General features: G+C 40.1%; 1 protein-coding gene across 2 annotated transcripts; it reads left to right on the top strand.

Moving 5' to 3' along the window:
- The first annotated feature begins 1,131 nt into the window (after positions 1-1,131).
- LOC109202017 (C-type lectin-like) lies at positions 1,132-5,776 on the top strand. 2 transcript variants are annotated; one of them, XM_019358264.2, is made up of 4 exons: positions 1,132-1,238; positions 4,092-4,412; positions 4,635-4,915; positions 5,000-5,776. In XM_019358264.2, the coding sequence occupies exons 2-4, from the start codon at positions 4,127-4,129 to the stop codon at positions 5,186-5,188; spliced, it is 756 nt and encodes a 251-aa protein (XP_019213809.1). In that variant the 5' UTR covers positions 1,132-1,238; positions 4,092-4,126; the 3' UTR covers positions 5,189-5,776. The 2 variants fall into 2 exon arrangements, with proteins under 2 accessions (XP_019213809.1, XP_025762488.1); XM_025906703.1 differs by lacking the exon at positions 1,132-1,238 and having other exon boundaries at positions 3,960-4,412; positions 4,635-4,875.
- Positions 5,777-13,165: the final 7,389 nt, after the last annotated feature.

The following is a 13,165-nucleotide window of genomic DNA, read 5'->3' as shown; positions in this document are numbered from 1 at the left end:
TTCCAAATGGAGTGAGCGAAATCATAGATTCCTAAGTAAAACAAGATTGATATGCGTAATATTTTCTAATCATGTAGCAGATTAACGAAACTGACACTTGTTAGACAAAGTACATAACAGTTTATATAACAAGAGAAAATGTTGCTCTGAAGTATTTGATGCTGAGTAAATTAACACAGAAATTGTTGTATTTATTGAAGCTAAATATTTGGACTCAATGAAATGTTAATAAATTAAATTTCATTCAGTTATCTATTTAACTTTAACTTGGGAATGTTATGTTTAAATAACTTAATCATGATACTTACTTTAATTACTTACACGGGCTTAAGTTTTTATTTGGAAAAACTGTGGCATGATGATATTACATTCATTGAAAGATACTTTTTTTGAGTACGGTTTCATGTCTCACCAGCTGAGCTTCTTACTGGGCGAGGAACTAACAAATTAATTTGGTGTCCACAGACCATTTTCTGGCCTGAGCGTTGTGTCTGGTCGGATTCAAGCGCAGGACTTGGATCAAATTCAGTCATTTTATTTAGAGTGCAGGTGAAACTGGAAACTATTTAAAAAATCTTGAGATCTGAGTCTAATCCCTCGCGGCTCCAAAAGTGAATCTCTTCCACAGACTCTCACAGAATCTAACTCACAGGGAAAAATTCAGTGCTTCAGGCATGGAGTACACAGTGGAGCTCAGGCAAAGACTTCAGGATATGTCTCAGCATGGGTACGGTAGTGGTGACAAACAGAAAGAAAACCTAGAAAATGCATAGTCGAGTTGATTTATGTTCAAATTAATCTGTAATCTCTATAATGAATCAGTAACAGGTCTGTGTATCATATTATCTTTGTGATAATATTAAAGTACTACAGAGACACGCCCACACACGCAGAGTGAATCAGTCCAATTATCAGCTTGATAAACAAATGTATGTGATCTTCCCCCTTAGTAAATTAAACACCGTAACGATGTTTTAGGCCAAAGAGTAGGCGCATTATTTCTGATGATGATGCACACAAACACACTCTGATATCTAAATACTGAATTTGAATGCTGGTGCTTTGCATCCTGCAGGCTGTATAAAGATTTAAGTGAGCTAATGGAAAGGGGCAGAACTGTCAAGAAATTTAGTAAATGGTACAGATTGAGGGGTTTGACTTGGTTACTTTACAGATTTGATACAGAAGCATCATCACCAGTCCTGAGGTTAAAAGATTCCCTGCTACCATTAGCAAAGGTAAGACCATGTTGTACAAAATTAATGTAGAGTTAATTTACTTTTCCTAATAATTTACAAATATACTTTTTAAAGGTTGATATTATTTTCTTAATAAAACCTTTGTGATTCCAAGGTGAATTGCTATAGTAGTCTGAAGAACTTAAATTCAACTTTGGTGATAAATGGTTTTGCTGATGCTTTATCACTTACGTATGGCTATTGACTCCAATGACTATTTAGTTGTTTGCAAACATTTTTAATATTCGGTACTCTATAAAAATTGAGACACCCTTCATTTCTTCATACTTTGCAAGAAAATTGAAAATTTTTGCAGACGTTTTTGGGCAGCACGGTGGTTAGCACTTTTGCCTCACAGCAAAAAGGTCCTGCGCTCAATTCCACCATCAGGCCTGGGTCTTTCTGTGTGGAAGTTGCATCTTCCCCAGATGTTTGCTTGGCTTCTCTCCGGGAACTCCGGCTTCCTCCCACAGTCCAAAGATATGCAGTTAGTGGGGATAGGTTAATTGGAAACACTAAATTGCCCATAAGTGTGAATGTGAGCGTGAATGGTTGTCTCTATGTGTTAGCCCTGCGACAGACTGGTGACATGTCCAGGGTGTCGCATGCCTCTCGCCCTAAGACAGCTGGGATAGGCTCCAGCGCCCACCCGCAACCCTGAAAAGGATAAGCAAATGACTCCAAACCTCCTTGCCCTCTGAGAGGATTTTAATTATCATTACTTTGTGTAATACACCCAGTATATCACAGCTGGTTCATTTGTGGCCTTGGGTGCTGTCTAACCATTGATGTTTAAAGTCCTTAATTGAATGTCTGCCACTGTGATGGTTACTAGAGCCTGTTAATGAAGGTTGCAATGTTCTACTCTTAGCTTCGCTAGCCACAGAACATTGTTATGAAGGGTTGTGTCCTTCTCCCTTTTTTGCACATTTAAATCAGATTTATAATTTGAGTATCTGAACATCTCAAAATTATTATTTTTGATGATGTGACAATAGGGTAGGGTTGTTCTTTGCAATTCATGACATCTATAAAGACTTCTGTTTGTGTTCAGTGTCAGGCTGCTTGCTGAAAACCATGATGTCAGTTTCTTGACCTCTTCTTGTAAGCAGACTCATCTTCTCCTGAGTTGAGTCCCACCACAGTGTCTGCAAACTCGATAAGTGAGTTGACAGTACAGACTGGTGTACAGTCAGAAGAGTAAAGAGAGTACAGTACTGGAGTTAGCGACAAGGTTGAGAATGTGTAGATGGAAGAAAGATGAGAGGAAATGTTCTTTAATTCAATACAGACATGAAATGAAGATATATTCTGAACTATAATCAGTGAAGAGCATCTGTACAAAGCTGGCTATGTATTCTATACTGTAAAATGGTAAATGGTAAACAGAGATGGGCAGTAACGCGTTACTTGTAACACGTTACTGTAATCTGATTACTTTTTTAAAGTAACGAGTAATGTAAGGGATTACTATTGCAAAAACGGTAATTAGATTACCGTTACTTTCACGTAGGAACGCTGCGTTACTGCGTTACTAAAACCGTGATTTTTTGCGAGAACGTCTCATGACAGTGACGTAAGCGAGTGCGACGTTCGTGACAACAGCTGTCTGCAGATCATAATATATCGAGTGCGCGACAGAGTGTAGCATGCAGCGTTTAAAGCGTGGAAGTATTGACCTTATTTTGAGTTTGATTCCATAAAAAGTGACAAAAACATTAGTGTCCGTTGTGCGTGGGAAGAAAACTTCTTTTTACAGCGAAAAAAACCCCTAAACTTCCAAGCAAGCAGCGAGTGCGCTACGACTGTAATGGGAAATTCACAGAGAAACTCGCGGAGTCTTCCACTGACCGCTGCGGCACACCTGCACCAGGCTAAACCTCCGCCTACTCCCGTCCTACTTTACAGGTGAAAATAGAGCAACTAGCCTTTGACTTTATTTATTTTCTGCTGTGTTTTACTTGCATCTATTTGAAAGAGTGAGTGTAAACACAAAAAAATATTTTATTTTATGTGCTGGAATGTGCAGAAAATAGGTTTAAATGTTAAACAAATTCCTTCCAGTCAGAGAATGTTGCATATAATTTAATTTTTGCTTGATGCATAAAGTTAAAAGATTAAAACTAATAAAACAAGTTTTAAAAAGAGACTTTTCCATTTGATTACATTTTGTATGATGGATTATGCAGAAAAAGTAGAATTGGGCTGAAAGATCTATCGCTTTATCACCTATTCAGGTTGTAAATCGTGTTTTTAAAAAGTAACTAAGTAACTAAGTAACTAATTACTTTTGAAAATAAGTAATCAGTAAAGTAACGGGATTACTTTTTGGGGGAAGTAATCAGTAATTAGTAACTGATTACTTTTTTCAAGTAACTTGACCAACACTGATGGTAAATGGCCTGTATTTATATAGCGCTTTTATGGTCCCTAAGGACCCCAAAGCGCTTTACATATCCAGTCATTCATCCATTCACGCACACATTCACACACTGGTGATGGCAAGCTACGTTGTAGCCATATGTTTTCTTACATATATGTTTTCTTACATATATGCAGTACTATTTACACCTCTGTTGAAATCTCACAAGTGTTAGCTTTATTTTGATACCAAGATTGTAAACACAGAGTTTGTAATTGCAGAGAAATACTCCATTTATTTTGGGCATTTCATTTTCGATCAGGAAGCTCAGAAAACCCCTGGGGGCTTAAGAGGTTACATCTTGCTTTCGTATGTCTGGACTCTCATAAACATGTACAAACTTGCATTTTGTGTATTACCATTATGCTAGCACAGCAGATAAGGCTCACATCGAAGATGATTTATCTCCATCTCAATTCTTTGTCTTGAAGCGCTTTTGTTTCAGTCTCCACTTGTGGAAAATATAATGAGGAAGTTGTGCATTTTCATCCCCCTGCTGCTTCTCCTTTCTCCTGCGTATGGGTATCTGCTGAGGTTTACACTTTACACTGGCTCTGAGATGACAACCTGGGAAAATGCACAGGCATTCTGCAGGGAGCACCACACTGGCCTGGTCACAATTAGAAATGAGCAAGAGAATGGGATTTTCAGTGGCTATGGCTGGATTGGACTATATCGCAAGAGCGGATCAAGTATATGGAAATGGTCCACAGGAGATGAGCTGGCTAACTACACCAACTGGGACGCTAACGGTAAGTTGCATCTGACTGCAACTTTAGAAGGAATATTTTGCTAGATGTGTCATGGTTTACATTATACTGAAAATAACAATTTCATGTCAGATGTAGATTACATTTAAACACTGCGGGCACCAACATTATGCTCTCAGTTGCAGGACAGTAGGTTATAATTGCAGGCCATATCTGAAATTTGTCCAGGTATCATCTGTGCTCTTTTTCTCTTGCTTCTTGCAGAACCACAGACAGATACAGACTGTGCATACAAGTCTTCTGACAAATGGAGGACCAACCGTTGTGATGTCAATCATTCTTTCATGTGCTATGATGACCTGATTTTGGTGAAGGAGAATAAGACATGGGAGGAGGCATTAGTACACTGTAGGTCTCTGGATGGAGGGAACACAGAAGATCCAGCCTCTTCATACTGGAACTATAGCTATGACCTGGCAACCCTGATCACTCCATATGACCACACGTACGCACGAGAGAAAGTGCAAGAGGCTACCACTGATGAGGTTGTGCAGTTGTCTACACTGTATTTGTGTTGATTAGAGACTCATAATTGTGGTTATATGTCTGTATCTGCTCAATGTTGGCAGGTGTGGACAGGCTTGTGTAACCCAGCTGGTGAGTGGCTGTGGGTGAGTGGAGAACAGATGCAATATAAGAATATTCCAAGCTGCCCGACTAACGGCTTCTGTGGCGTCCTGGAGAAAAGAGGCACAACATCTTTCCAAATAAAAGACTGCAAACTTCGAAGGAACTTCTTCTGTTACAAAAGGATTTGAACTCATTCAGTTCCCACAAGTAGTGAACTTTAATTTAAATTTGAGGAAATTGTACTTGTACCTTGATTTAACAGGAGTAAATATGTTAATGAAAAAAAGAACTTTTTAGTAGATCCATCCATAACAGGACTAATCCCTAGCTGAATACCATGAAAACGACATTCAAATAATAATGTAAATACTGGTTATTCACAGGGTCAATTTATGAGCAATTTCATTGATGTACAACAGAGAAATACTACTAAAACATAATTTCTCTAAAATTGTCTTTACTCTATCATGGATATACAGCATGTGAAAAGAACATCGGCATTTAAATAAAATGTACTTCAGAATTCTAATAAATATTACTTTGAGTTAATATTTGATGTTACAAATGTGCATGCTGTTCTGGTTTAATTTTAAGTTCTCTTGTATTGTTGCCTCAATTTTTTTCCTTTTCATTCTTTAGAAAATTAAGTTTGATAATGCAACATTTGATCTGTAAGTCTGAATGCAATTTCCTAATTGTTGTGTGATTGGAGGATGCAATGTAATGCACATAAATGCTAGACTACACATTTAATATGAATAAAAGTTAAAAATGAACATGTTAAGGTGTTTTCATTTTCCATATATTGGAATAAACACAAGTCTTGATTCTGTTCTTCTGGACACTGTATCACTCATCCAAATGATTCCTTCACTCAGCTAACACAGGTTTCCCCGACCTTATAAATAGTAGATTTGCATAATGACTGAAACTAACACTGTGGCATGGTTTCATTAGTTGAAGTGCACTGTAAATAAACTATCACTCGACTTTAAACATTGTGTGCTTTGGGTCCTTTTGTCACAAGCACCACTGACTTACAGTGGGCTGTAAGGTCAATTTCATGATCATGAATATGGAAACTTTTAGGACCATTGATAATTGGCCAGGAGCATTGGGGAATGGCTGCAACCACAAAATTGTAACATGGTCAAAGATGTAATCTTAGGCCTCTTCCTTGGTGTGATTATTTCCTTTTCATATGGCGTCCTTAACGTCATGTTCAAATAAGCTTTGTTTGCATTTGTTGCTAGGTTATGCTTATCCTGTGTTAATGTAAACACCATGTACTCTGTGAGGTTGCGTTGCAATGTACCATCATTGCTAATAAAATTTAGAATATCTAATATTACTAGTGCCCATGTGCATTTAAAAATATAAGCCTATATGTACCAAGTAAATAGTATGTATGTTGAAACATATGTTGCTGATGTTCGCATTTAATGATTAAATGAAATCAAAAAGGAACTCATGATCCATGTAAAAAGGTAGAATACTCTGTGTGATAATTTTTTGCAGGCATTCGACTGTGTTCCTCACAGAGTCCTGTGGGAGTTGCTTCAGTATGGGGTGGCTGGCCCATTGCTACAGGCCATTCAATCCTTATACAGCCTTTGCTGGTGCTTGGTCCGCATAACTGGTAATAAGTAGGACTCATTTCTGGTGGGGTGATGGACTTTGCCTGTGTAACACCCCTTTCAACACTTGGGATACAGATTCAAATGGTTACATGTGTGTTGGGCCAATAGCTAAGGTTCGACTACTAGAGCAGAGTGGATGACTAATGAAACGCTCAGAAAACTTTGTTTGATCAATTTGTATTCACAATTAAAGAATCTCACATACATACAATGAAAACAATAGCAGTACATGAAAGGAAAAATTGGGCCCAAGTCACGGAAAATAATAAACAAAACACACACACCCCCGGGGGATTTGACTCAGTCTCTCTCTCGTGTCAGCAGACACCCTGGCATCCTCTTCCGAATATGGTGATGAGGTCCCCATGGACTTGTCCTCCTTCTGTCACCTGTTGTCAAGTAAACTCTAGTGCAACATGTTGCTGAATACACTGAGGCCTTTGCTCAGCTACTATTTTACTGTAACAATATACTCAGCATATAAGCTTTTAAGATTATAGATTTAACTCAACGATTTATAGTGGTTATAACTGCACCTGTAATAAACATGTTAATATGTGATTATGATAACCCCTGTAATACAAATTATAACATAATGCCAACAGCTTCAATAAATGCTTTGATGAATGATAATTAATGCAACGATAAAGATGATGGTTATGAACAGTAGCAGTAAAATAATTTCGGTAATCCTACAGAACATACACTCTCTACAGCAGCGGTCCCCAACCCCCGGGCCTCGGACCGGTCCGGGTCCGTGAGTCGTTTGGTACCGGGCCGCGAGAGTTGAGGCTCAGGTGTGAAATGTATGGTTTTCAGGGTTTTTATCGGTTTTCAGCGTTATTTTGTTATCGTTTTTATCGTTAACTCGGTTTTCCTGGGTCTTTTCACGTGTGTTATGAATAAATCTTCTTTTTTTCGGTACCGGTACTAGTTTTATTTTGTTGTATTTATCCGCGACACCTTAAAGGCCGGTCTGTGAAAATACTGTCGGGCATAAACCGGTCCGTGGTGCAAAAAAGGTTGGGGACCGCTGCTCTACAGCATACATATAACCTACAATCTTTACATGCAGCGTCATAGGAAGCTAACAAACTCTAACATAAAGTTTAATCCTTACAATCATACATGTACAGCCACATGGCTAATAGCAATAGCCGCGATAGCCGCTAGTATGTCATCGTTAGTGGCTTAAACTCACAATATTCTTGTTCACGACAAATTAACTCACCCAGAAGAATCCGAGCAGTAACAAACTCCTTTCTGGTTAACAACAATTTCCAGCTAGTTTATTTCCACCATACAATCCGACTGAATAAAAGCAACCACGCTTTCCACTTGGAAAAACCGGACTTTTTTCTTCCTCTCCCTTTTTCCTGATATCCGTAGCTGCTACTCAGTGAACGGCAGGAGGCGGTACTTTCCCCTGTATACTTCAAGGACCATCAGGACATTATAGACATCTTCTATTTTATTAATTCTCAACAAAATAATTTAACTTAATAAACAGTGAACTCAAAATACTAACATCACACACTAAAACCATATGTAACTCTCCAAGGTTACACCTGGGCTGCCTTTTGTCACTGATTCTGTTCGCAACTTTTATGGACGGAATATTTCGGTGTAGCCTAGAAGTGGTCTCCGCTTTTTGCAGATGATGTGTTTCTGTTGACTTCATTGGGTGATGGCCTCCACCTCGCACTTGAGCGGTTCGCAGCCAAGTGTGAAGTGGTGCGAATGCGAATCCTCCCCTGCAAATCTGAGGTTATGATCCTCAGCCGGAAAAGGGTGGAGTACTCGCTCCTGGTAAGGGACGTTCCTGCCCCAAGTGGAGAAGTTTAAGTACCTTCATGAGTGAAGGGAGAAGGAAACTGAAGACTGACAGACAGATTGGTGTTGCAGCTGCAGTGATGTGGCTGCTGTAGCAGTGCATTGTGGTGAAGAGAGAGCAGAGTGTAAAAACGAAGTTCTCAATTTACCAACTAATCCACGTCACTACCCTCATCTATTGTCACAAGTTATGAGTAGTGACTATGTGCACTTGTGTGTAGCGGATACAAGCGACGGAAATGGGCTTCCTCTGAAGGTTGGATGGCTCAAAGTAGAGCTGCTGCTCCTCCACATATCCCAGCTATCATAGGGCGAGAGGCACAGTACACCGTGGACTGGTTGCCAGTCTCATGCAAGGCTAGAGACAAACAACAATTCACACGTATGGGAAATTTGAGAGACGAGCTTTATTGGTCACATACACAATCATACAGAGTACAAATATAATGTGTCTGAGCTGTGGACAGGCTGCAGACGTAGCGGCGCCATGCCAGGGCTTGGTGTTTGGTAAGGGGGACCTAGCCAGGACCCTTACTGGATACTTGGAAGGAATTGAACTTGCAACTTCCGCTCCAAAGGTGTGTGGCCTGATTCACCAGTTACCTAACCTCATTAGCTGCGTGTCTTTGGGCTGTAGGAGGAAGCTGGAGTACCCAGATAGAACATCCAAACTCCACACAGAAAGGCGCCGGCCAGATTGTGGAGTCAAACGCAGGATCTTTGTGCTGTGCGGCACACATGCTAATCACTGCGCCAACATGCATTGCAGTAAGTTTTATATGGGCTGCATACTTGCAGATGATTCAAGGTTTCCATGCTGACCTTTGTTCACCACCAAAGGCAATTAGAGAACTGAACCATGGAGCAATAGAAGTAGAAGAGCTAAGGACTCTGCAGTTTATTTACACCTACAGGCCAGTGGACACTCAGTGATGAGGATGTACACATCCTGGAATCCTGGACAGGGAGGAACGCTGGTTTGAGCGGGGAGTCAAGGAGGCCATTTACATGAAAAGAGAAAGACCATCTCTTAGGCTTCCTTCGAGGAGGAGAAATAAGGGTACATCTTTCACCATCTTACTTACTTGCTGTGATTGCAGCCATTCCCCAGCTCTCTGTGAATGGTACTTATGGCCATTGATGAGTGGGCTTTGATCAGTGGTTGTTGATCAATGGTCATAACAATTTGCATATTAATGATCAAGGAACTGACCTCAAAGCCCATTGTTCATTCAGTGGGCTTGTTTCAGTCATTGTGTAAATGTACTGTTTGTTTGGCAGGGGAAACCTGCAGTCAGCTGAGACTGAAGAAGTCACTTGGATGAGAGACAAAATGTCTTTCTCACTCAAAACACTACGGCCAGATGGACAGTGTTTTTTTGAGAGGTCTGATGAATGCTTTGTTTTTCTTTTGCATGAAGTGGAAGTATGTGGGCATAGCTTATCTGGGGAACTACTGGCACCAGAAAGCACTACTGAAAGAAGGCAAGCTGGTGAAAGTAGTTCTTGAAAGGTATTTGATACATGAAACTAAAGTTTCATAACAATCGTTAAATATGTCCAAACTTTGAGCAGCTGGATAGTGTAGTGGTAAGACTACACACCTTTGGAGCGGGAGTTGCAAATTCACTTCCCCCCTGTATCCAGCATGGAGGGTCCTGACTAGACCCTCCATGCTAAAACCAAGCCCTGGAATGGCGTGGCTACGTCTGCAGCCTGTCCACAGCTCAGACACAAGCATTTTACTACATGTTCACTGTGTGTTGTACAGTGTATGTGACAAATACAATTTGTAACATTGAATCATAAAACTTTTACTCAAATCAGAGGTTTAACAGAAAGTGTTCGAAAAATTTGATGATTAGAGATAAAGTGATCTATGTCGTGAAAATGAAAATTCTTCACATGTTGAAACAGACTTCCTGTATTGGGGTCGTCGGTCCCAGATCAAAAATCTGTAACAAAAATTATTTTCTAAATGATAATTAGACCAAAAGCTGGAAACTCCAGAATTTTGTTTTATAATCTCCAGACTATCTACTGATTTTCTTTTTATATCTTGAAAAGTATTTGATGTGGGAAGAAAACATCTCACAGCATTAAGTATATATGTTCAAATGTCAGGCCATGAATCTTTATGAAAATTGGAGATGGTTGAGAAGAAAATTAGCTGATTTACAATGGAATGACTCACATACAAGAGGGCGAGGAAAGTGAAGGTAAAACATTTGTTTATCAAATACAGTGCTTTGTCTGTAAATGAGCGATAAGGGTATTTGTATATTTGGGTATCAGAGAATTTAACATTAAAAACTTGGTTGTCGTAGATCATGCCTTCTTACATCTTTGTCTTTCCTGCATATAAACAAATTCCACAGAGTCGAGAGCCATATGAAAAAGCCTTAAATAAATGTGTATTCCAACATATTTATTTCTGTGTAACCCAATTTGTTGTAATATCACAGAGACTGAAGACCTCAAAGAAGAGAATGTGCTGCAGTATGGAAAGGAAATGTATAGTATACTACTGTGTTCTAATAATTATGTAAATATGTGCTAGTGCTTGCCATAGGACTTGAACAAAAAGTAGCCACTTTTGTTTTGGAGTGTAGGGTAACATTTACACACACACATTTCCTTTTCCCAATGGCATAATCTTGTCAGTATTTTTCTTTTACAGTTTTTTTTAATTCCTAAAACACAAAACTCTCTAAAACCAATTCTCAGTGGCCTAGGCTTATTTTTCAAATCAAACACTCTTTTGCCCAAACCTTAAACACTGTTCATGTACTTAGACACATTTTGCAAAACTCATACTCTTTTTTTTCAAAACCCTAAACACATTCTTAGTCACTAAACACATTTCACACTTGTATGGCAAAACTGTAAAAACTGGCAGCAAAATGTGAATACAACTCCAACACAGCTGTCATCTTTTACACACAGCAACTCACAATTGAGCAATTTTAAAGCGCCCTCTAGTGTGGCAGTAAGAAGCAACGTGACAACCACAACCCTGGGACCCGTGAAACAACTATCTCCAACTTGATAAGCTAGCTACTTGATACCTTTTAGTTTGTTAGTGAAAAACTGATTCAAATCAAAACTATTAGCTTCAGCTTTTTGTCTAAAAGTGTCTAATTTTTACAGTTTTTCCTAGCTGTTTACACACATTTCCTGAAAGCATGCTTCATATTGTCAGAACTCTATACACAAAAAAAAAAACACACGCAATGTGAAAAACCCTTCAATTCTCCTGCAAAATGAAACTCTACATTCAAAACAATGTCATTTCTTGTCAAAATGGCATTTTGTTTTCAAATGAGACACACAAACCATCACATGAATAGACATTTATAAGAACCAGTTGAACACTGATGTGCTTAATGTAAAACACTATGACCACTTTTTCTCCAGTCAAAATAATGACTTACTGTAAGCCTTTTTTGGTTCAGTGTTACACTTACTACAGACAATACATAGGCCTACATAAGTGCATTGTAAAACATTTCAGAATTAGATCCTCCCATGCCTTATGTGGCATATCGAGCGGCAACCGAATGCCACCAGGCTCGATCTTGTGCCCGGCCTTCAGCTTCTTCCAACGATATGTTCGATGTCTTTAGGTCTTGATGGAATGACCTTTGCCAGGTGTTGCGGGAACGTCCTCGTGGTCTTTTAACACCCAGGGGTTGCCAGCACATCGCTGTTCTTGGAATCCGTGCGTCATCCATGCGGAGGATATGGCCAGCCAGTCAGAGTCTTTGGCATGCAACGATATTGTGAAGTTTGACCACGCCACTCCTTCGCAGGACCTCCTCGTTGGTGATGTGGTTGGTGTAGCGGATCTTCAAAATCCGGCAAAGACATCGCTGCAGAAAGACGTCGAGCTTGGTGTTGATGCAGGCCTACACCTTCCAAGTCTCACTGGCATAAATAGTGGTTAGGATCACGATCGAATTAAGCAAGCGGAGTTTGATCTTGAGGGAGATGATCGGGGAGGAGCAGATCTTGTTCATCCTCCGAAATACCGCAGCCGCCTTTCCAGTGCGGCATTTGACATCCACCTCCGCATCGCTGTTATGGGAAATCACGCTACTGAGGTAGGTGAATTTCTCCACTTCTTCTAGCTGCTGTGTTCCGATGTAGATCCCCCATCGTGGGTCCTTGAAGGACGACGTTTCAGAGCTGATCCTCAGGCCAATCTTGCTGGCTTCTCTTCTTAGATCGGTCGTTCGTTGCTGTAGTTTCAGCTCGTCTTCCTTGAGTAGGGAGATATCGTCAGCGAAATATAGGTTGCCAAGACGGTCTTGATCAGACCAATGGATGCCAGCTCCTATACGGGCGCATGATGTAGTTGAGGGCAATGAGAAAAAGCAGAGGTGACAGGATGCAGCCCTGCCTGATGCCGGTGGTGACCTCGAAGAAGTCGGTGTGGCCATTTCCGGTCTTAACACAAGAGCATGATCACAAGTACAGGTCCTTGAAGATGTTGATAAAGATGGTAGGGACACCGTCGGATCTGCCAAAGAGAATCGTAGTGGATACTATCGAAGGCCTTCTTGAAATCGACAAAATTGATGGCAAGTTGTTGCCGGTACTCGACGCACTGTTCGATGATGTTTCTTAAGGCGAAAATCTGTTCCGTGCACGATCGGCCGCTTCAGAACCCAGCTTGCTCCTCTTGTAGAC

Source organism: Oreochromis niloticus, linkage group LG4 (genome assembly GCF_001858045.2).
Source record: "Oreochromis niloticus isolate F11D_XX linkage group LG4, O_niloticus_UMD_NMBU, whole genome shotgun sequence".
Taxonomy (NCBI): domain Eukaryota; kingdom Metazoa; phylum Chordata; class Actinopteri; order Cichliformes; family Cichlidae; genus Oreochromis; species Oreochromis niloticus.
Note: the sequence above shows the minus strand (reverse complement) of the source record. Positions and strands in the feature narration are given on the sequence as shown.